A 21,743-nucleotide genomic window follows, 5' to 3' on the forward strand; every position below is an offset into this window, starting at 1 on the left:
CTCTGTATCTTTTTCTGTAGCACCAACCGTCATGTCCTCCTTCACCACATCCATAAATATCATCTTTGGCCTTCCTCTTTTCCTTCTACCTGGCAACTCTATCCCCAGCATTCTTTTCCCAATATACCCTGGATCTCTCCTCTGTATGTTTCCAAACCATCTCAATCTCACCTCTCTCACTTTGTCTTCAAGTCGTCCTATGTGTCCTGTCCCTCTAATATTCTTGCTTCTAATCCTGTCCAACTTTGTCAATCCCAATAAGAATCTCAGCATAAACCTCCAGTTTATCCTCCTATCTTTTTTGTCAGTGCCACAATCTCCAAACCGTACACCATTGCTGCTTTTACTACTGGTCTTGTACACTTTCCCTTTCACTCTTCCTGGTACCCTTCGGTCACAAATCACTCCTGCCACTCGCCCTTACTTTGAATAGGTGACCCTAGCTCTTTGAACTCATTGTACAGTATGACAAGTAATAATCTTTAAAGACCATAGTCTAAAAGAGTTCCAATTCTATGGAATTATGGTATCTCATGGCCATGTGACCATGAGTTGTGTACGTGAGCCTATGACTTGAGTCTAGTAACATTATTTGTGCTGAAATAACTTGTGGCCTCAATAGATTCATTTGTGACCTTGCTCCATCATCCTATAGGACAATAGGGATCATACATGCCATGTTAGTCATTACTCTTCTAGCTCCTACCCAAACACCTCCCTTACAGTACAGATCCATCCATCCATTACCCATAACCACTTATCCTGTGCAAGGTCGCGAGCAAGCTGAAGCCTATCCCAGCTGACTATGGGCGAGAGGCAGGGCACACCCTGGCTAAGTCGCCAAATCAATCAATCAATCAATCATCGCAGGGCTGACACACAGAGACAAACAACCATTCACACCTACGATCAATTTACAGCCACCAATTAACCTAACTTGCATATCTTTAGACTGAGAGAGAAACCAGAGAACCTGGAGGAAACCCACACAGACACAGGGAGAACATGCAAACTCCACACGAAAAGGGCCCCATCGGCCACGAACCCAGAACCTTCTTGCTATGAGGCGACAGTGCTCACCACTACACCACTGTGCCGCCTCAGTACAGAGCCATGCCTGTTTAATAATCTTCATAAACATGACATTGTTTCATATGATCATTGGTTTCTTTGAATTCAAAAACAACTGGGATCATTTCCAGGAATGGATGGTGTCATGACATATCCAGATATTCTTCATCTTTCATGCTTTTAATGAATGAAAAACAAAAAGAGGTGGTGCATTTGTAACCACCTGTCTTGACTGACTCATTTTTCTTTTAACACTTTATAAAAGAGATGTTAGATGTGGTACATGGGTGTAAACAACCATCTATGCCTAAGGATGATATTCTGCTTTATTCTGATTGCTTTATAGTGAACTGTCTTTGTATAGTGCATGTTCCAGCTAAGAGTACTGAATGACCTTTAAGTTACTGAGTGTATGAGATTCATGGACATGCTGGATGATCAAAAAGTCAGGATGTCACCATACATGTCAACCTATACGGAATGTCCGTATTTTATACGGATTTGATTCAATAAACGTAGTATACAGGCGTACAAATAAAAGTTATACGGATTCTTTAAAAAAAACTTCAATATTTATTTAGAGCTATAATCAATTCCCACGATGATAAAAGAGCGCATAACATTTACACACGTACTGTACACCACAGAAAGCACAGACAGCCAGTAAAGAGTCTTATGAAATCGCGCATTATCTTGTGGTAGCGAGACTTCGCTCCACTTTTGATCATGCGCACACCGCATTGCGAGAATCCCGCCAACCGTGAAGTAACATTTTGTTTGAAAAGCGTATTTCCACCTGAGCGACTTTCAACGCTGCGACTGAAAAGATTCTGAATGGGCACTCCAGCAAAGAAATTCAAAAACACAATACAGCGGTAGGTTTCTCCCTGAATGGAAGGACCTTTTCAATGGCATAATCCAACCGGCAGCCTCCAAAAACGAAGAATACGCACACTGCACACTGTGTGTGCGTGACATCAAAGTTGCAGCATCGGGAGTGTATGATATGAAAGAACATTTCAAATCGAAACTACATCAGCGGAATGCAAGCTAAAGGCAAAATCAGCCACTGATGACAGTATTTGTGCGCTCAAAAACTGATATGCCAACAACTAGAAAAGACAGAAAACACAAGGTAGTGGGCGTTTTAGTTCAAGTTAGGCAGTGCTCTGTTTACCCCACAGTAATGCTGACTGCGAGAGTTTTCTCTCAAGTCAGGAAGATGCACACAGAGAGCAGAAAGAACCTGAATGCAGACACACTGACCTGCCTACTGCAGTGTAAGATCAACACAGACACTTGCTGTGACATGCAGCCTAGTGAGGTATTGGTGCAGAGTGCTAAAAAAAGCTGTCATGGAGTACAATTCAGAACATTAGAGTGACACTTTGTGTTTTTGTCAAACATTGGAGCTTTGTATTCATTCTGAAGGTTTAATGTTATTAATATTGAATAAAAAGTAACTGGGATATATCATTGTTAATTATCATTCAAATTTTAGGTAAATTATTTTAATTTGCATCTTATAAGGATTTTATAAAGGGAAATAAGGATTTTGGAGGTTGGTTATACAGGTTTGATTGACCAAAGGTTGACATGCATGTATCACATCTTGAACCAACTAAATAAATAAACAATCGCCAGTGCACCCAATGTTCAAAAAGCTTTAGTAGCATGGCAGACTTACTAGAGACCGGCCGAAGCGATTAAACCTCTTCCTGTTCTTGGAATTCCAAATGCCGTCTTTGGCTATATTGACATCTATTGGGCTTACGTCATGTCATGCACTATTACACAACCTTGGAAAAGGAAAAACAACTTCCAAAGAAAAATACTGGCATGATTAACAAGTCCATGTTTGTTTGTGTGTGTGTGTGTGGGGGGGGGGGGGGGGGGGGGGGGAATTCAACTAGGAACAGCTGATTAAAGAATGACATTTATTGATCAGAGTGCAAAACTACAGTAATGAATAACCATATACTGAAGTAGAGACCAGCTCAGGGGGATGGAAAATGAGCCGTGTGTTTTGCGAGTGTGTACAATAGTGTTAGTGTGTCTACATTTGTAGTGAATCCTGTGAGGGAATCCCATTATACAGTAGTACACTACTATTACTACAGCTACAACTTCTCTGTGTAAGCTAAATCAAACCACATTTATAGATATACAGTACCAGTCAAAAGTTTGTACACCTCCACTCGTTCATTAGTTTTTTGTATTTTGACCATTTCCTACATTGTAGAACAATACTGAAGACATCAAAACTACGAAATGACAGACAGAACATATAAGGAATTTAAAAAAAAAAAAAAAAAGTTAAAAAAACGTTTCATATTTTAGATTCTTTTAAAGTAGCCAGCGTTTACCTTGACACTTTACACACTATTGGCATTATCTTAACTAGCTTCATGAGGTAGTCACCTGAAATGCTTTTCAGTTAACAGATGTGTCTCGTCAAAAGTTAATTAGTGCAATTTCTTGCCTTCTTAATGCGTTTGAGATCAAACAGGAAATAGTAAATTAAAAAAACAAAAGCAAATAAATAGCCCTAGGCAGCACAGTAGTGTAGTGGTTAGCACTGTCGCCTCACAGCAAGAAGGTTCTGGGTTCGAGCCCAGTGGCTGATGGGGGGCCTTTGTGTGGAGTTTGCATGTTCTCCCTGTGTCTGTGTGGGTTTCCTCCAGGTGCTCCGGTTTCTCCCACAGTGCAAAGACGCATGGTTAGGTTAACTGGCTACTCTAAATTGCCCATAGGTGTGCGTGCACAAGATTGAGAGGAGAAAACCTCTATAATAATCCAGTAGAAGCCAAAGGGAAACCACTACTGTAATTCTTCCCCAGAGACTTTGATGGCTGAAGCCATCAGAGCAGCCACATCACTGCAGGGATATGCCAGTTAGATAGATAGAAAGAAATAGCCCTATTCCACAACTGTAGTAAACTATATTATGTCAAGAATCTCTCAAATAAGTCAAGAGAAATGACATCCATCATTAAGTCACTTCATGACTTAAAAGTAATTAATAAAAATAAAATAAAAAACCATTGAATTAGAAGGTGTGTCCAAACTTCTGACTGGTACTGTAGGTATCTTAAAAACCCCAGTAATCAACTAGTAGAATGTCCTGTGCTGATTTTATGCACATAGAACAGGAAATAAAACAAATCAATAATAATAATAAAATTTCTTGTTGTACACAGTTCAACTTAACTAAGGCCCACATTAATATTTATTAAAAAAAAAAAAAAAAAGCAGCCAAACAAATTTTATATGGTATAGCCCAATAAGAAAACATGGGATTTTACACTTGCTTTTTGCTTGGAAACTGGATGAAGTTGTGATGATCCTAATTATGGTATATTTGGTGGTAAGCACCTCCTACAATCACTTGCCCAAACTCCTTTACCATTTCATAATGTTGCTGCTGATATTTAAAAAAAAAAAAAAAAAAAAAAAAGTGTTCTACTGTACTAGTGCTACGTTACAATCTTAAATAAGAGTAATAGGAGCAATTCTAAGTTACAGATTCACCTCCTTGCATGTTTTTGGGAGGTGGGAAGAAAATCCCAATAACAAAATAATCAATATTTTGTATCCAAATCTCAGGCAGTGCTATACGCCATTTCCTACTGCTGAAATGATCCCCAAGATCTACATTATTAGTGAACTCTGGAATTTTGGTTTCTGAAGGAAATGTTTAAAGATTTTCCTCGTTCTCTTGCACACTCACTCATTCATACACGAAACAAATATCATTGTTGTACTAAATTTTCATTAGTCTTGGACTAAAGTATTTTGTCAATAGTAATTTTCCACTGAAAATAGTGTTTAGTCCAGCAAAAAGCCAGAAAAATAGGAGATGGCCAAAAATAATATCCACTACCCTACTCCAAGCTCCTGACTGAATAATCTAATCTGAAGAAGGTTCATTCTTCCTCGGTCAGTCTACAACAGGTCCAGTTTTGTCTAGTGTGGGTGCAGGTTTTTGATCCAACCAAGCAAAAGCCACACGAGTCAGCTGAAGACAACAATTTGTTGCCACAAAGGCTCTTTGTGGAGAAGACTGGATACTGCTGGTCTACAACACAGTAATGAAATGAGGACCCTTGGCAATTGGACCATTTCTTTGTAAGAACCATCTAATTATTTTTCATTTGGAAGGGCATTAGTCACACCACATAAAGTCACGCAAAGTTCATCCCCACTTGGCCACCAAGTCTCTTCAGGATTTCACATGATTAATTCTCAAACTAGAGATATAGTTCGAGATAACAGCACTCTGTACGAAAAACTTTACTACTGGTCAACAATAAATTTGTCTTCCATTTCTTAAAACTAATATTGTTGGACAGATTGAGAAAAATAGTGACAGGCGCTGAGTAACACCTGGTTATCAGATTGACAGAATATAATCCGCCCTCACTCTGGATGTTCTGTAGGTGTAGCGTCTTCTACTTCAGCAGTGAGCAGTGGATGGAAAAGGAAGTTAAATGCAAAGGCAAATGCATTACGGGCATTAACCCTCCAGTCCTGCTCTATCTTGACTTGCCGTCTTGTAGGTATCAAAGGTGAGGTACAAGTCCTACAGTGAAGGGCTTTCAGCTCAAACACTGGCCACTTGCTACCCAGCCTGCCCTCCAGAACAGTACTGAATTCCACAACACTGCCCGCACCGAGTGCCAACAGCACGCCACGGAATTCGTTACTTGCCCGCAGCACTATGTCTTTGGTTGCATCATCAGTTTCTTGCAACCATTTGCCCTTCTTATCCTGAAGTGGCATACCCATAGTCACTTCAAATTTGTAGCGGTCAAAACGTTTCACGTGACACTTGTGATTTGCAAATGCTCTGAGTTTGCAAAGAGGTGGCTCTGGTTGGGTGCCATCGCAGACTGGGTACTCCTCTCCGTAAAGGCACCGGACCCAGTCTGCTACGATGCCAGGCAAGAGGTTGACAACTGCTTGTGCTCCGTTTTCAATCTCCGTCACGCGGACATATTTAAAACGACCTTCCCAGGTGACACGATGGCCCTCAAGATGACTACAAAGGATCTGGGTGTGTGCCATGTTGCGTTCCTTCCAGGCACGAGGGCCACACATCTCGCTGTACTGCTGCCAGGAAAGAGTAGAGTTATAAACCTTCATGCCCTCAGAACGGTACACGTAGAACCAGCTGAAGAGCAGCAAAGCAGAGATCCAAACCAAGATCAGTTTAACCATGCTGCTGCGTCTCAGAGATCGAATCACAGCAAGGGGCGACACACTGAAGCGAGTCCACCACCTCAACAAAACAGGTACCACACAAACGCACGCTGTCAGGACCATCTTGGCCAGCTCCAGAGCGAGGAACCATTGTATTAGCTGCACCAGCAGTGCAGCTGCCAGCACTAGCGAAAGTACAGGCAGGGCAAAGAAGAAAAGGAAGTAGCCCACAGCTGTGCGCATGAGTCCGAGTGCAGTGGATGCATGCAGAAACGTGACAGACAACTCGCACCAAGTGAAACAGAGCAGGTAGGGAAGAAGCATGCTGTATGACCCTTGCCAGCCTCGTGCTGTGCCCATGCAGACACACAAGTACAGGAGGTAAAGGTACAGGATGCAAGGCACACCCATGTGCAACACCAACCAATCACAGATTGGCACGCTAAACCACGACCCTCCTACAAGTTGGCCCACCCTACCCCCAAGCAGCTCGCTGGTGAAGGAGCAAATTGCAGAGGCAACTTGTGCAAGGAGGGCTCGCTTAGCATGATGCTGTGCGGCTGGACGCAGGCTCAGATAGCTGCTTATAGTGAAGAAGACAGCCACCGTGGCCAGTTCGGAGCAAGGCAGCCAGGACTTATCTGCCACAGGGAATGAGAGTATAAGGAAAAGTGCAGAGACCAGGAAGTACAGGTGAGGCTCCAGATGAGTCCAGGTAAAGTTGGACTCTGCTTGCTCAAGGTCCAATCCTGGTTCGTAATGAGCGAGCATTGCTGTCATGGTCTTGAAGTTCTCCCATGCTTTGGTGTTCTGGAAAACCCTCAATGTGCAGATGATCATTGAGAAGAAGGAGAGGTAGAAGATGACAAGGGGAATGACAAGAAGGAAGAAGTCCAGAGTAAGGTTGGAGATGATGAAGAAGAAAATAAGAGTGTTGACGTGATGAGTCGGGATAAGGGCGCTGATCCACTGCATTCCAGCACGGGAAGCCCAGTCAATCAACACCTCCTTTACCTCGGTCACAGCATGGAGGGGAAACTTCAGTATCTACAGCATAGCAGAGAAACAAAAGGTCACAGATCAGTTTGGAGCATAGTATGATCAACCTTATGGATACTTCATATATCCAAAAACTTTTTAAATTTCAATTGGTCATCATTTTTCGATTATACAGGGTGTTTCAAAAAAATTGATCTCACAATCTAATAACTTTGCCAATTCTCGCTCAATTGACCTCAAATTTTAACGTGTGGAAAGAGGTCAAAATTTTATGCGTAATGTTTTTTTTTGGTTTTAGGTACCGTATGTATGCTTGAACACAGTCGAACAAGACTGTGCAGCATGCATTTATGGGCGAATTCTCTAAAAATGCACCAACTCCAATGCAGATATGGACATGGCACAAAAAGTTCAAAGAGGAAGGCTGTCTGTACAGGGCAAAAGGATCTGGACGACCACCAGCATAATTGGAAGAGACAGTCAAGTGGGTTCGCGAAAAACTCTTGTGAAGCCTCAAAGAAGAGCAAGCACTGGAGAGCCAGATTCCTCCAACAACAATTTGGTGCGTCCTGAGGAAACGTTTGTGAACAAAACCCTACAAGTTGCACCTCGTTCAGTGCCATGTCTCAGGCGGCGCACATGTTGAAAATTTGTGAAACCGTTCATGGAATCGACATACCTTTGAATTTCTCAGTCAAATTTTGAGGAATAGATCTTATATTGCTTAACATTAAGCCTGTTCAGTTTCATTTGCCTAGACTATTTGGTTTCCAGAGGTGGACAGTAACAAAGTGCATTTACTTGAGTACTGGACTTAAGTACACTTTGAGTATCTGTACTTTACTTGAGTTAATTTTTTTGGAAACTTATGACTTTCACTTTACTACATTTGAAAAAGACAAATATTGTGCTTTTCACTCCACTACATTTCTATCAAGGTCCTCGTTACTATGAAACAGCTTTGAAAGTGGAAGATTTTTTCTTTTTTCTAAAAGATGATTTTTTTTTCTGCAGGTGACACCGAGACAGCCCATCAGTAAATCGCTAGGGTCACGTCACGTCCATAGACTGTATAAAATCAAGTTCAGTGATTTCTCCGCAGCATTATTTGAACTCGATCAGTTGACGGCAGAATGAAAGGAGGCGGCTCTTCTGAGGACCCCCCCCCCATGAACCCATGTTTCAGTTTTCTGAAAGGATTAAAAAGATTAGTTTCGTTTTAAATGTTTGCTTTGTTTGCCTAAAACGAACCACATCACGGCCTACAAAAACTCGCCGTCCGACCTGCGGAAGCATATTGAGGGATGTAAACGTTTCATTCCAAGAGAAAGCTTGCAGTGAAGTTTTATGTGCTTTTAGAGCTAGCGATAACGTTGCAATAGCTATGCAGTTTGGTTAGTCAAATGACTTTCTATGGATTTGCCCGCCAAGTTGCCATCGCCATGTCCACGGCTAACGTTTACACATAGCTAGTTAACTTGGACAATGTTAGTTAGCATGTAAAAACGGAGTTATGCTAACATGAATAATGTTAACTTATCTGAAGTCCTTTCAGAAATAAGTTTCAGCATAATCTTGCCAAATAAACAATGTAGAAATCTTTCTTTTCTAGTAACGTTAGATACCCAATATGAGTTTGAAAAGTGTTTGCTAGCATGTCAGGTGGAGCTTCAGTGCTATAGGTTCTACAAGCTAGTCAGTAGGTTGCTTCAGAGGCATTAGGTTTTGTAAGCATTGTGACAATAATACAACAATGCGTTGACAGAAAATGTACTTTTCATACTTAAGTATTTTAAAAGCAAGTATTTTAAGTAAAAATTTGACTGGACAACTTTCACTTGCGTCGGAGTCAGGCCTGGAATTTCGCCTTTTTAGGGGCAAGGCCACTTGGCCTTTTGTGCTGTCAATTTTTTGAGGGCACAAAGGCCAAAAGCCAGGGCACCAAGGCCATAAAATAAAACAATGATTTTAAGTTCACGTCTATAATGAATTTAATTTAAGGACTAATGACTCTTCTGAGGAAGATTGGAGTCTCAGTCGAAACTATCAAGCAGATAAAGAAACATCTACACCATGTTTGAAGATAAGAAAATATTGAACACATCTAAACTTATCAATCCATCACTCACTTCAAAAATTGCAAAACTTAAACCTATATCCTCCCATAATTTTTGCTCAATTGACACCGAATGTACAAGAGCATCTTCAGACTGTACTACTGAGATTTTTGATTAATCAAAATTGAGCCTGGAGTACATCAAAATGTTTGACTGTAAATGGAACATATACTAGAATGTATATGAAAATGAATAAATGTTGTAATGACGCCAAAAACAATGAGAGAAAATCTCTTGCGATGGTGATCTCGTCAAGATGGCAGCAGTTACACTTCGGTTAAACAGCAAAAAGAAACATACAATACTAGTAACAAAACAATGCTAACTGTATAGATTAAAAAAAGTGGCTATGAACAGACAATGGCACACATCACGCATCATATTACGGCAGGAACAAGCAGTAGTAACATCCATGACCTTACGCTTAAAGCTCGACAAAGGAAAAACTTGACAGCAAGCTAATTAGCATTTGTTACCGACTACAGTCGGTACTCGGCATGTTAAAAGTGGGTCAACGTCATAACGACATAACGTTACTGTACAAGCAACGCTTATTTAACGGTAACAAACTTAAGCCCTACTTGTTGAAATTCCTATCTTATTCGTTCGTTAATTTATCACACAGTCTTACCTCAGTCAACTTCTTCCCTCCTGTGAAAATTCAACGTCTCAGACGCGGACACAAGTGGGCGGGGGATGCATTTGATTAAGTCTCCTGGTTGGCTGGTGATAGATTGGTGTCATTATAGCACGTCAGAGCGGTTCATGCCAGGCTCGAGTCTGAGCCAGCACTGACGAGTTGCCCAATAAGAATCCAGAATGCCATTAAAAGACATTTTTTTCTCAATAGACGCAGGTACAGTACAGTTTATTTTCTCTGTTGTTGACCTAGTCAACGAAGAGCCAGAGTGAATCGCTGGTGGATCACTCTGCTGAACTCCTTTTTGGACTGTGTCAATCTCTTTGCCTGGTCCACTGATGTTCCCAACAACCGTCCGATCTTTATCCATGGATCCCTGTAATATCGCCTACTCAGCTTCGCAAATAGGACCTTCTTTGTGATTGCAGTGTTAACTTTATATCATCTTGTAAGGTCCTCACATTAATGGTTGCGATTCTAATGTTACATCGAGTAGGGGGCTTTATATTGACCTTGTTGTTTGCAGTCTTCGTATGAGTTCTTGTACCTGATATTATGGTGGATAGTGACAAGCTATGACAGCCAGTAGCACATTTTTCGACCCCAGCCTGGCCTGTCACCGAGGGACGCGTCCCTTGTTGACCCACGTGACAGACGATGCGGTATGATTTACTACATTGAGGCTTTTCCATTGTACTTTGTGTTTTATATAGGGGTATGCTCCCCTAGATCCGCCATGTTTAGCGATAGTAACAGGGGCACCACGAGTAGGACACATGGTCGGTCTTCACAGTTGGAGAGGCTAATGTGATCAGTTCTTGAGGGATCATATTTTACGCTTCAGAATGTGCTGGATATGGGGAGACCAGTCTAGGACACCTACATTAGGCCACTAGGAAAGGTACTACTCCTCCAGTGATCCTTATCCTTAGTGATGTTAAAACCTATTGGCAGTCACGAGGCAGACTGCAAAACCGCAGGGCATCAAGGCCACTGTGGCCTTACGGCAGATATTTTTTTCCAAGGGCACAAGGCCAAATTGAGAGGGCACGAGGGCCATGGCCCTCATGAAATTCCTGCCCTGGTCGGAGTAACATTTAACCAGTGGGATCTGTACTTTGACTTAAGTAATGAAGTTGGGTACTTTGTCCACCTCTGGTAGTTTCCGGGATATTTACATCTCAAATAATATGAAAATGTTTGAAACACCCTGTTATTTTAATACCTTCTGATGCAAAGGTAACTCATCTGGGTTCTTCACAGGTTCATCATCATCATCGTCGTCGTCATTAACTACTGCTTCATCAAGAGCTGGTGATGGCGAGATACCTTGTGCATAACGCTTGGTATTTTCAACAAAATCCTCAACACCAATATACTGAGTCCCTACAAAAATATAAGAACAAAGGATAATGTTCCAACCCTTTTTGTTCACACTCAGGTTTTCCCAAAAGCACACAGTTTGCAGTCATACCATTGGTGGAGACAAGGCGTTTTAAGACCTTCCTCTGTTTCTGAGCTGGACTTGAGAATGTGCTGTTTGGGGCACCATCTAGAGGAGCAGAACGGATATCACCCAAAGTGTAGACTTTAGTGCAGGGCATGTGCCACATCTACCGTACAAGTCCATTACCATGTATGATCTTTACCTGCTTCAGTGTTGTAGTTGCTAATGTTTTCCAGTAGTTCTGAGGTAGTGACCTTTCTTTTTCTGTCTGGATTGAGTTTCCAGTACATACACAGAGCCGCTTTCCTCACAGCACGTTCAAAACGGGACTCCGATACCAAGGAACACACCTCCTCTCTATTTTCGGCCGTGATGCCTTGAAAACAGATACGTTATTCATTGCATAATCTTAAGCAACTATACAAACAAGCTGTGCTGAAGGACTGGGATCATACACTCACTGTCCACTTTCACCTGGACATACGTGCTCATTTATTGCAAATCATGTGGCAGCAGCATAATGCATAAAATCCTGCTGATACAGGTCAAGAGCTTCAGTTAATGTTCACATCAAACTTCAGACTGAGATCTCTGTAATTTTCACTGTGGCATGGGTGTTGGTGCCAGATGGGCTGATTGGAGTATTTCAGAAACCGTTGATCTCCTGGGGTTTCCACACACACAGTCTCTCGAGTTGACACAGAATGGTGTGAAAAACAAAAAGCACCCATGAGCAGAGGCTCTGCAGGCTGAAATACCTTATTGATATATGAGAGAGAGAGAGAGAGAGAGAGAGAGAGAGAGAATGACCAGACTGGTTTGGGCTGACAGGAAGGCTATAGTAACTCAAATAAGCACTCTACAATGGTGCGAAGCAGAATCTTAAAACACATAACATCTCAAACCTTAAAAGTGGATGGGCTACAACAGCAGAAGACCACATCAGGTTCCACTCCTGTTATTCAAGAACAAGAATTGAGGATCTCATGGACGCACCCAAACTGGACAACTGAAGACTGGAAAAAGGCCAGGTGATTAATTTTTTCCCCCCAAATCTTCAACTGTTCACTTTTTCCCCACCATTCTGATGTCTGAAGAACATTAAAGGTAGACTGTCTTTCAGATTTTAAGTGTAGGTCATAAAAAGAATTTTCCCCGGACACCCAATTATTTTTGTTTAATGGACCGAAAGCTACTGAATTCAAAAATCACAGACTTCCAATTTTATTAGTTTTTTTTTTTTAATAGAACAATTAATGACTTTAGGGCCACATGGCCCTAAATTCTCCGCTATATTACTTGCTTCACCATGACCCAATTCAAGATACTATGTCATGCATCACGTGGTGGGCTTTCCCCGTTCGCGCAACGCATTGTGGGATAAAAATTTGAAACAGAAGAGGAAAATAGAGGACGTGAATGAAACATGAAAGACCGACTACAGTAAAGGAACGCAAGAAGAAAAGACGTTATGCTGCAAAGTAAAGGAAACAGGACCAAACTAAAATAAAATAAAAATAAATAAATCAAAGTCCTTCCCACACCACGCGGCGCATAGGGCGCCGCCGATCTCAGTTTCCATAGCCCTCGGCCTCTCGCCTATTACATAGCTATGGTTACAGTGGGTGGGGGGGTGGGGGGGAAGGGGGGGCGCTAGTCCTCTGGTAACCGCAAGAGCTTGACTCCCCACTCACATCTGTATTGCAGCGTGCCTTGCCAGATGGCAATAGGTACCATTTTTATAATGGTCTTTGGTATGATCCGACCGTGAGTAGAACTCGCGATCTCCCGATTGAGAGGCAGATACGCTAACCACTAGGCCAGCTCGCGGTAAACTAATAAATATTGGCGATCAATGAGCACCTCAGTGTGATCAACTGTTCGTTTAGCGACAGAATGATGCAACTGTCAGTGCATGGCCAAAGGTAAACCTGTAGATGGCAGTAATGCAACACTGTGGATGCCGGCTGCCGTAAAACCCAAAAGAACAACATGCGCATACGGACTTCCTCTGCCTGCTTGACTGCACGAAGTGGGCGATTTCATGCACATTATTTGCTCAAGTACCCCGTCAAATTAAATAACTTCCCAGCCACAGAAAGACCTGATTTTTTTAAATAATGCAGAAATAAACATATCAATGACCAAATTTCAGAGGGAACTAAATTTCACCGATTTTATGAAATCGAAAGGCCGTATAGCTTTAACTAAAGCTCTTGACCTGCATCTACAGGATTTTATGCGTTGTACTGCTGCCACATGATTGGATAACTGTATAAATGACCAGGTACACAGGCGTTCCTATTAAAGTGGATGGCGAGTGCATAATGTTTATATGGTAGTCTGGGAAAACATGTCTGATGCCAATGTGGCTGTATACTGGTAAAAACAGCCAAATGACGAGAGATCAATTTTAACCAAATTTTTAAAATAAATATTATATATCTTCAACTGTTCACTTTTCCCCCCTTACTATTCAGATGTTTGAAGCACATTAAAGGAACAGTCCACTGTACTTCCATAATGAAATATGCTCTTATCTGAATTGAGACGAGCTGCTCCGTACCTCTCCGAGCTTTGCGCGACCTCCCAGTCAGTCAGACGCAGTCAGACGCGCTGTCACTCCTGTTAGCAATGTAGCTAGGCTCAGTATGGCCAATGGTATTTTTTGGGGCTGTAGTTAGATGCGACCAAACTCTTCCGCGTTTTTCCTGTTTACATAGGTTTATATGACCAGTGATATGAAACAAGTTCAGTTACACAAATTGAAACGTGGCGATTTTCTATGCTATGGAAAGTCCGCACTATAAGGACAGGCGTACTAACACCTTCTGCGCGCTTCGGCAGCGCATTGTTATCTGAGCTCCGTATCAATGCGCTGCCGAAGCGCGCAGAAGGTGTTAGTACGCCTGTCCTTATAGTGCGGACTTTCCATAGCATAGAAAATCGCCACGTTTCAATTTGTGTAACTGAACTTGTTTCATATCACTGGTCATATAAACCTATGTAAACAGGAAAAACGTGGAAGAGTTTGGTCGCATCTAACTACAGCCCCAAAAAATACCATTGGCCATGCTGAGCCTAGCTACATTGCTAACAGGAGTGACAGCGCGTCTGACTGACTGGGAGGTCGCGCAAAGCTCGGAGAGGTACGGAGCAGCTCGTCTCAATTCAGATAAGAGCATATTTCATTATGGAAGTACGGTGGACTGTTCCTTTAAAGGTAGGCTACCTTTCAGATTTTTCCTAGTGTAGGTCATAAAAAGAAAATAATTTTTCTCTGATACCCAATTATTTTTGTTTAGTGGACCAAAAGCTACTGAATTCAAATCACAGACTTCCAATTTTATTAGTTTTTTTTTTTAATAGAACAATGAATGAATTTAGGGCCACATGGCCCTAAATTCTCCACTATATTTCTTGCTTCACCATGACCCAATTCAAAATACTACATCATGCATCACTTAAGGCACCTATGAATAAAAAGGGGTATAAATATAGACAGTTTTCATTGTCCCATTTACTCTCCTATATTTTATTTATATACCATGTACTTTTAACAGTTATTCCACGAAATCGAGTCATATATGAGCCAATAGCGGTTATAAGCCATGTACACCGAGACTGATTGGAATAACTGTTTTATTCTATTCGCATTCACTGGATTTTGAGAAACGGAGCATTTTTATTTTTTGCAAATTCGATCAATAAAAAACGTTACACAAAATATCAGACAATCATTTCTGCTTAGAATGTAAACAAACTGGCGAAATGACAAGTATTTTTCACAAATTGCTAGAATAATAATTTTTGAAAAAAAAAATACATTTTCTTACCATCAAATACTTTTATTCCATATTTTGTTGCCTTTTTTTTGAGATTTTGTTTTCAAGCAGAGTTTTTAATTTCGTCTTCGGATGGTTCAGCAACACGCGCCGCAATTTTGTTTTTCTCTACTCAAGGAATATGATCTGATAGCCTAGTAGTAGAGTAGCCAATCAGAGCCTGCGATTGCGCATTCTATCCACATTCACCGGATATAAATTAAAACATGCAAATTCAGTAATGAATAAAACATGACGACGGATCAAGTTGTTGCCAAACAGGATGGTCCGATTACTTTCCAATACCATCACGTCCTGATTCTGTTCATAGAATGAGTGCATTAATAATATAAACCTTGCAGCTAGAACCGCTGTTTACGCCAGCTGAAGAAAACCTGTAGTTTTCAAAACCTTACATGTAAATGCTGTTCCCTGGCTGGCACAGATATGTGGTATTCGCTGTACCTTTTCTTTCATGCAAGCAAAACTGCAGAAGTTTCACAGCATCCCTCCTTCCATGTTTTGCTGCTTGTAAAAGCCAAGTTACCGCAGTGACGCCATTCACTTCTTCATCCTCGTGCTCAGACAGTCGTAAGTAATACCTGCCAACCTGCCAGAAAAAGTGCAGCTTCTCAAATCGCTGTTATTAAAACGGATGTCTTTCCGATTACTATTTAATTCTAGATCAGATAAGAATTATTACAATTAATAAACAGAACACTTTTATATTGTAAGGATCTATATTTCACACATGTAACTGTGAATGTGCCTGTGTTATTCTGACCTCAGTCTGTGCTTTGGAATCTCCATTCTTAGCCCTCTGCTTAAGTTCCTCCATGTCCATCTCCTCTGGAATGTCTCCTAGGAGAAGAGGTGGAGAAAAATCACCGACATTCATTTAACATTTAAGTAATATTGGCTGGCGTTTTTTCTTGGTGTATCAGATATATTCCATTCAGCTAGGATGATATTGAACGAGTCGAAGACTCGTTCAATATCATCCTAGCTGAATGAAATATAATTTGATACACCACGAAAAAACGCCAGCCAATATTATTATTATACATACACATTCCTTTCGGGTGTTCAACGCATCTTTTTCTTTCAAAGATCTCTTAAATCTTCCTGGCAGCCATGTTTGTTTACAAATTGTCACAGTCACTTGCTAGCGTGGAAGTTTTACTTCCCCGACGTGTGACGCCATGTTGTCTTGACAACCATCCAAAATCATAGACCATATTCAACGCTCATTCTTCACTGGGTAGAGTGACGTAATGCACATAGGATATGCTAACAATATTGCACGCTATCAAACCAAATGAATGAAACCCGCTAGAAGGGAACAGAATACATGTTTTTATTCCATCGAAAAAGCGTCAAGTATCCTGTATGTATAATAATTAAACACTGTCACACCATACATGCTCAGAGTCTTGAGGCCCGGTCCCAGAATACCAATAACTATAAATAAATCAGTCCCCTACAGTTTATGTGGTTCATGATCACACCAGACTGATAACGATACCTATATCCCAGGCCTGGGTTTATCTGTATCGGCGAGATTCCTTCTGGAGCGATTTTTCCAGGCCTAGACCTGATCCGATAAACCATTTGACCAATCAGGTAATTATTTACATGTGATGTGACTTAGTACGTCCTTGTTGCATCATGAAGTCAAGGAATATGGATTCACGGAAAAAGAAAAAATACAAAATCACAGACCTTTTTCACGGGTGTGATATTTTCCGTGAAATATCAATAGTTAATTAATAAACATATAAATGTAGGTAAGATATTTTAATTATGAACTTCGGCAGTCCAAACATTTAATTGTTTTAGACTTTATATATATATTTTTTAAATCCATGACACATCATCCGTATGAAATCCATAACCAATCTGTAATATACTGAAACGTCTGTAACCAATCCGTAAATTACAACCCCGATTCCAAAAAAGTTGGGACAAAGTACAAATTGTAAATAAAAACGGAATGCAATGATGTGGAAGTTTCAAAATTCCATATTTTATTCAGAATAGAACATAGATGACATATCAAATATTTAAACTGAGAAAATGTATCATTTAAAGAGAAAAATTAGGTGATTTTAAATTTCATGACAACAACACATCTCAAAAAAGTTGGGACAAGGCCATGTTTACCACTGTGAGACATCCCCTTTTCTCTTTACAACAGTCTGTAAACGTCTGGGGACTGAGGAGACAAGTTGCTCAAGTTTAGGGATAGGAATGTTAACCCATTCTTGTCTAATGTAGGATTCTAGTTGCTCAACTGTCTTAGGTCTTTTCTGTCATATCTTCCGTTTTATGATGCGCCAAATGTTTTCTGTGGGTGAAAGATCTGGACTGCAGGCTGGCCAGTTCAGTACCCGGACCCTTCTTCTACGCAGCCATGATGCTGTAATTGATGCAGTATGTGGTTTGGCATTGTCATGTTGGAAAATGCAAGGTCTTCCCTGAAAGAGACGTTGTCTGGATGGGAGCATATGTTGCTCTAGAACCTGGATATACCTTTCAGCATTGATGGTGTCTTTCCAGATGTGTAAGCTGCCCATGCCACACGCACTAATGCAACCCCATATCATCAGAGATGCAGGCTTCTGAACTGAGCACTGATAACTTGGGTCGTCCTTCTCCTCTTTAGTCCGAATGACACGGCGTCCCTGATTTCCATAAAGAACTTCAAATTTTGATTCGTCTGACCACAGAACAGTTTTCCACTTTGCCACAGTCCATTTTAAATGAGCCTTGGCCCAGAGAAGACGTCTGCGCTTCTGGATCATGTTTAGATACGGCTTCTTCTTTGAACTACAGAGTTTTAGCTGGCAACGCCGGATGGCACGGTGAATTGTGTTCACAGATAATGTTCTCTGGAAATATTCCTGAGCCCATTTTGTGATTTCCAATACAGAAGCATGCCTGTATGTGATGCAGTGCCGTCTAAGGGCCCAAAGATCACGGGCACCCAGTATGGTTTTCCGGCCTTGACCCTTACGCACAGATTCTTCCAGATTCTCTGAATCTTTTGATGATATTATGCACTGTAGATGATGGTATGTTCAAACTCTTTGCAATTTTACACTGTCGAACTCCTTTCTGATATTGCTCCACTATTTGTCGGCGCAGAATTAGGGGGATTGGTGATCCTCTTCCCATCTTTACTTCTGAGAGCCGCTGCCACTCCAAGATGCTCTTTTAATACCCAGTCATGTTAATGACCTATTGCCAATTGACCTAATGAGTTGCGATTTGGTCCTCCAGCTATTCCTTTTTTGTACCTTTAACTTTTCCAGCCTCTTATTGCCCCTGTCCCAACTTTTGAGATGTGTTGCTGTTATGAAATTTCAAATGAGCCAATATTTGGCATGAAATTTCAAAATGTCTCACTTTCGACATTTGATATGTTATCCATGTTCTATTGTGAATACAAGATCAGTTTTTGAGATTTGTAAATTATTGCATTCCGTTTTTATTTACAATTTGTACTTTGTCTCAACTTTTTTGGAATCGGGGTTGTATTAGCATCTGTATTAAAATCCATAACCACTCTATTTTGTATCCTTTTTAAAAAAATTATATTTCCATAGTCTCTTAACTATCCGTATTATAAATCAACCACCGGAGTACGTGCATGGGTTGTTTTGGAGCCCAAGCTGTACAGTATGACCCGGAATAATTGGCTATGACTTGTGACATTATAGTCGCGACTGTAGTTGTGGTATGAATGCTCCAGACTGGAACTAAATTCAGGCAGAGGTATAGTTGTAGTTATATAACTACAAGAGGTATATAGTTATTGGTGTTGTGGGACCCCGGGCCCTTAGAATGGGTTGTCTTCTGACAATAGACAACGAGCTTTTTAAACACATCATGTCACATTTGTGCAGTGGACAGTATACACATCATTCCTGTTTATTACACAGGAACAAGGAGTGTGTGAGAGTGAGGTTGAGCTTTGTATCCTGATTTAAATGTCCTTTTTGCATATGCCTGTGCATGTGACCACATGTGCAGCGATTTGCCCAAACGTAAAATGTAACGTCAAAGTTCAATTTCGAATGGAGACGACATCTGTTGATGACCTGTTCGTTGTCAGTTACAGTATACCCTTCCCAGGGTTTAAAAAGCTTTTCGCATGAGAGCCAGAAACTAGAAAACTGAAAGCATGTGTGTGTGTGTGTGTGTGTGTGTGTGTTGCGAGTGCACCTCTACCTGCAGGAGATGAAGATTCACCTGTGGGCCTGCCTTCAGACACATCGCTAGCTGCATTTAGCTGAGAGCGACCCGTTTGTGAGGCTGGGCGAGAGGGCGGAGACACCCGAGAGGAAGGGCCTGGTGTTGTAAAGGAGGAAGCTGTGCGAGGGGCGTGTCCAGACACGAGAGATGCGAGAGAGATGGAATCGGTAGGAGAAGAAGGTGGAGATCCAGGAGGAAATGGGTCCATCTCTAATAAAAGGGGAAAAAAAAAATTATATATTGGGAGAAAAAAAAAAAATAATCCCCCCCCCCCAAATATGGGGTATATATATATATATATATATATATATATACACACACATACACACACACACACACAAGTGAGTCATAACTCGTATTTCTCTGTGGCCCCTTTGTTTGAGTTCTCTTTCCAACTGTCCTTAACCTAACCATCTTAGCTTCATTTGGAAATTGCATAAAGAAAGGAAATGACTTATGCTTGATGTTTTTCTTCCAGCGTTGTTTAAGTTCTTGTTTCTGGAAGCAAGACAGAGGCAAAGACAGGTTTTTAATTTGGGCACCATGGCGAGCGTAGCAAGCCTAAAAATTTTTTTTTACACTATTTTCGCGCATAGCGTGCCGAAAATTTGACGTATCATTTTTAGTAATTTTTTAAAACCAATTATAAATATATCGAGCAATAAAAATAATAGAAATTACATAATCATGTGCAAGTATAAAGTAGTGCTGTATCTAAAAAAAGTCAAAAGTTTTCTCCAACATTCTGAATAAAAAAAAAAAAAAAAAGATTAAAATATTTTAAGCCTAATTATAAATCACAGCATCTATTTGGGCACACATCTATTTCAATTCAACTTCCAATATAATTTGGTCTAAATTAATTTGGGCATAAATGGGATAAAAATAATTTTCACTTAAGTTTAAAAATAAGCTGGTACAAAGCAGACTACATAAAAGTCTCACATAAAATATGTAATAAAAATCCATAGTGTACCTGGCAACTGCAAGGCAGCTGTTGCAGACGACAAGTCAATGACCTCGACCTTGTCAACGATATTGTCTGAGGTTTTCTGACTGTTCTGTCATGTGATAAACCTCCCCATTCCCCCGCCTGTAGACTTAATAATGCCATCGATTGTGCGTTTTCCATGCATATATGAACTGCTGTTCTTATTATGTGATTTACCAGTTGTCTTAGGTCTACCATGACCCGGCATGACGACCACTTGTCAATCTATACCATCAACAGTATCACAAACCGACAGCCACGTGTTCTCATGAATCGTTGAGAATTTCACAACATAAACAAAGGAAGTAGGGCTGTGCGATATATCGAATATACTCGATATATCGCCGAAAATTCTGTGCGCGATACATAAAATTATTATATCGTAACTATCGAGTATTTTATGGTCATCTTCCGACTTGTGTTCGTTTCATGTTTGTTTGGTGGTTTTCTCCCTGTCCCTCAGGCAGTAACGTGAGAGGCTGCCTAAGGGTAAAGAAAACAATAACGTCACGCACTCGCCAACCAATCCCGGGCGACATCTCAGTGCTGAAAGGAACTTCCGGGAAGATTTTCTAGTTTCGGTTGTGTTGCCAGATTGGGCGGTTTTAAGTGCGTTTTGGCGGGTTTTGAACATATTTTGGGCTGGAAAACGTCAGCAGTATCTGGCAACACTGCCGGCGGGAAGATTTCCTGGTTCCGGTTTACAGCGCTGACTCAGTTCGTGCAATCGCTGATTTTGCACAGGCTACCGTGTAAGCTCTGTCAATTTCAGCGACAAATTAAAAATGGAAGCGGACGAATTGGTTCCTAAAAGAACTAGTAAGGGGTCAGTCATCTGGCATTTTTTTGGATATCGCGAGGAGGACGTGGAACAGCAAACACCAGTTTGTAAAAAGTGTGCAAAAAAAACCCTGTCATCACGAAAGGCAGCAGCCGGAATTGTACACATCTGAGAAACAGAGCCAGAAAACATTCAGTTCAAAAGTGTGCAAAGAGAAAAATTATGTTTTGCAGATCTCTCTCTTCTCTCCCTCAATCTCTCTCTCTCTCTATTGTGAATGTTCCAGTGGTTCTCAGTAGTCAGGTTAATAGCTTGGAGATCTATTTTTTTAAAAAATAATTTAATGAATGAGCACTTTTCTTATTTAGGCTAAATGTCTCTCTCAGTGTTGAGCTTGCACTTTATTGGTTTGAG

General features: G+C 40.9%; 1 protein-coding gene across 2 annotated transcripts in view; it reads right to left on the bottom strand.

The window, feature by feature from the left end:
* Positions 1–2,994: 2,994 nt before the first annotated feature.
* The window catches only part of wfs1b (Wolfram syndrome 1b (wolframin)), a 32,043-nt gene continuing 13,294 nt past the window's right edge, over positions 2,995–21,743 (bottom strand). For both annotated transcript variants that reach the window (XM_060927397.1, XM_060927398.1), the window contains 7 exons: positions 19,534–19,767; positions 16,085–16,161; positions 15,766–15,910; positions 11,679–11,852; positions 11,504–11,581; positions 11,255–11,415; positions 2,995–7,320 (listed from right to left, as the gene is read on the bottom strand). In XM_060927397.1, coding sequence (XP_060783380.1) covers positions 5,491–7,320; positions 11,255–11,415; positions 11,504–11,581; positions 11,679–11,852; positions 15,766–15,910; positions 16,085–16,161; positions 19,534–19,765 — 2,697 coding nt within the window. In that variant the 5' untranslated portion in view covers positions 19,766–19,767 and the 3' untranslated portion in view covers positions 2,995–5,490. The remainder of the gene's footprint in view (positions 7,321–11,254; positions 11,416–11,503; positions 11,582–11,678; positions 11,853–15,765; positions 15,911–16,084; positions 16,162–19,533; positions 19,768–21,743) is intronic.

The sequence above is a fragment of the Neoarius graeffei genome, chromosome 8, assembly GCF_027579695.1.
Source record: "Neoarius graeffei isolate fNeoGra1 chromosome 8, fNeoGra1.pri, whole genome shotgun sequence".
NCBI lineage: Eukaryota > Metazoa > Chordata > Actinopteri > Siluriformes > Ariidae > Neoarius > Neoarius graeffei.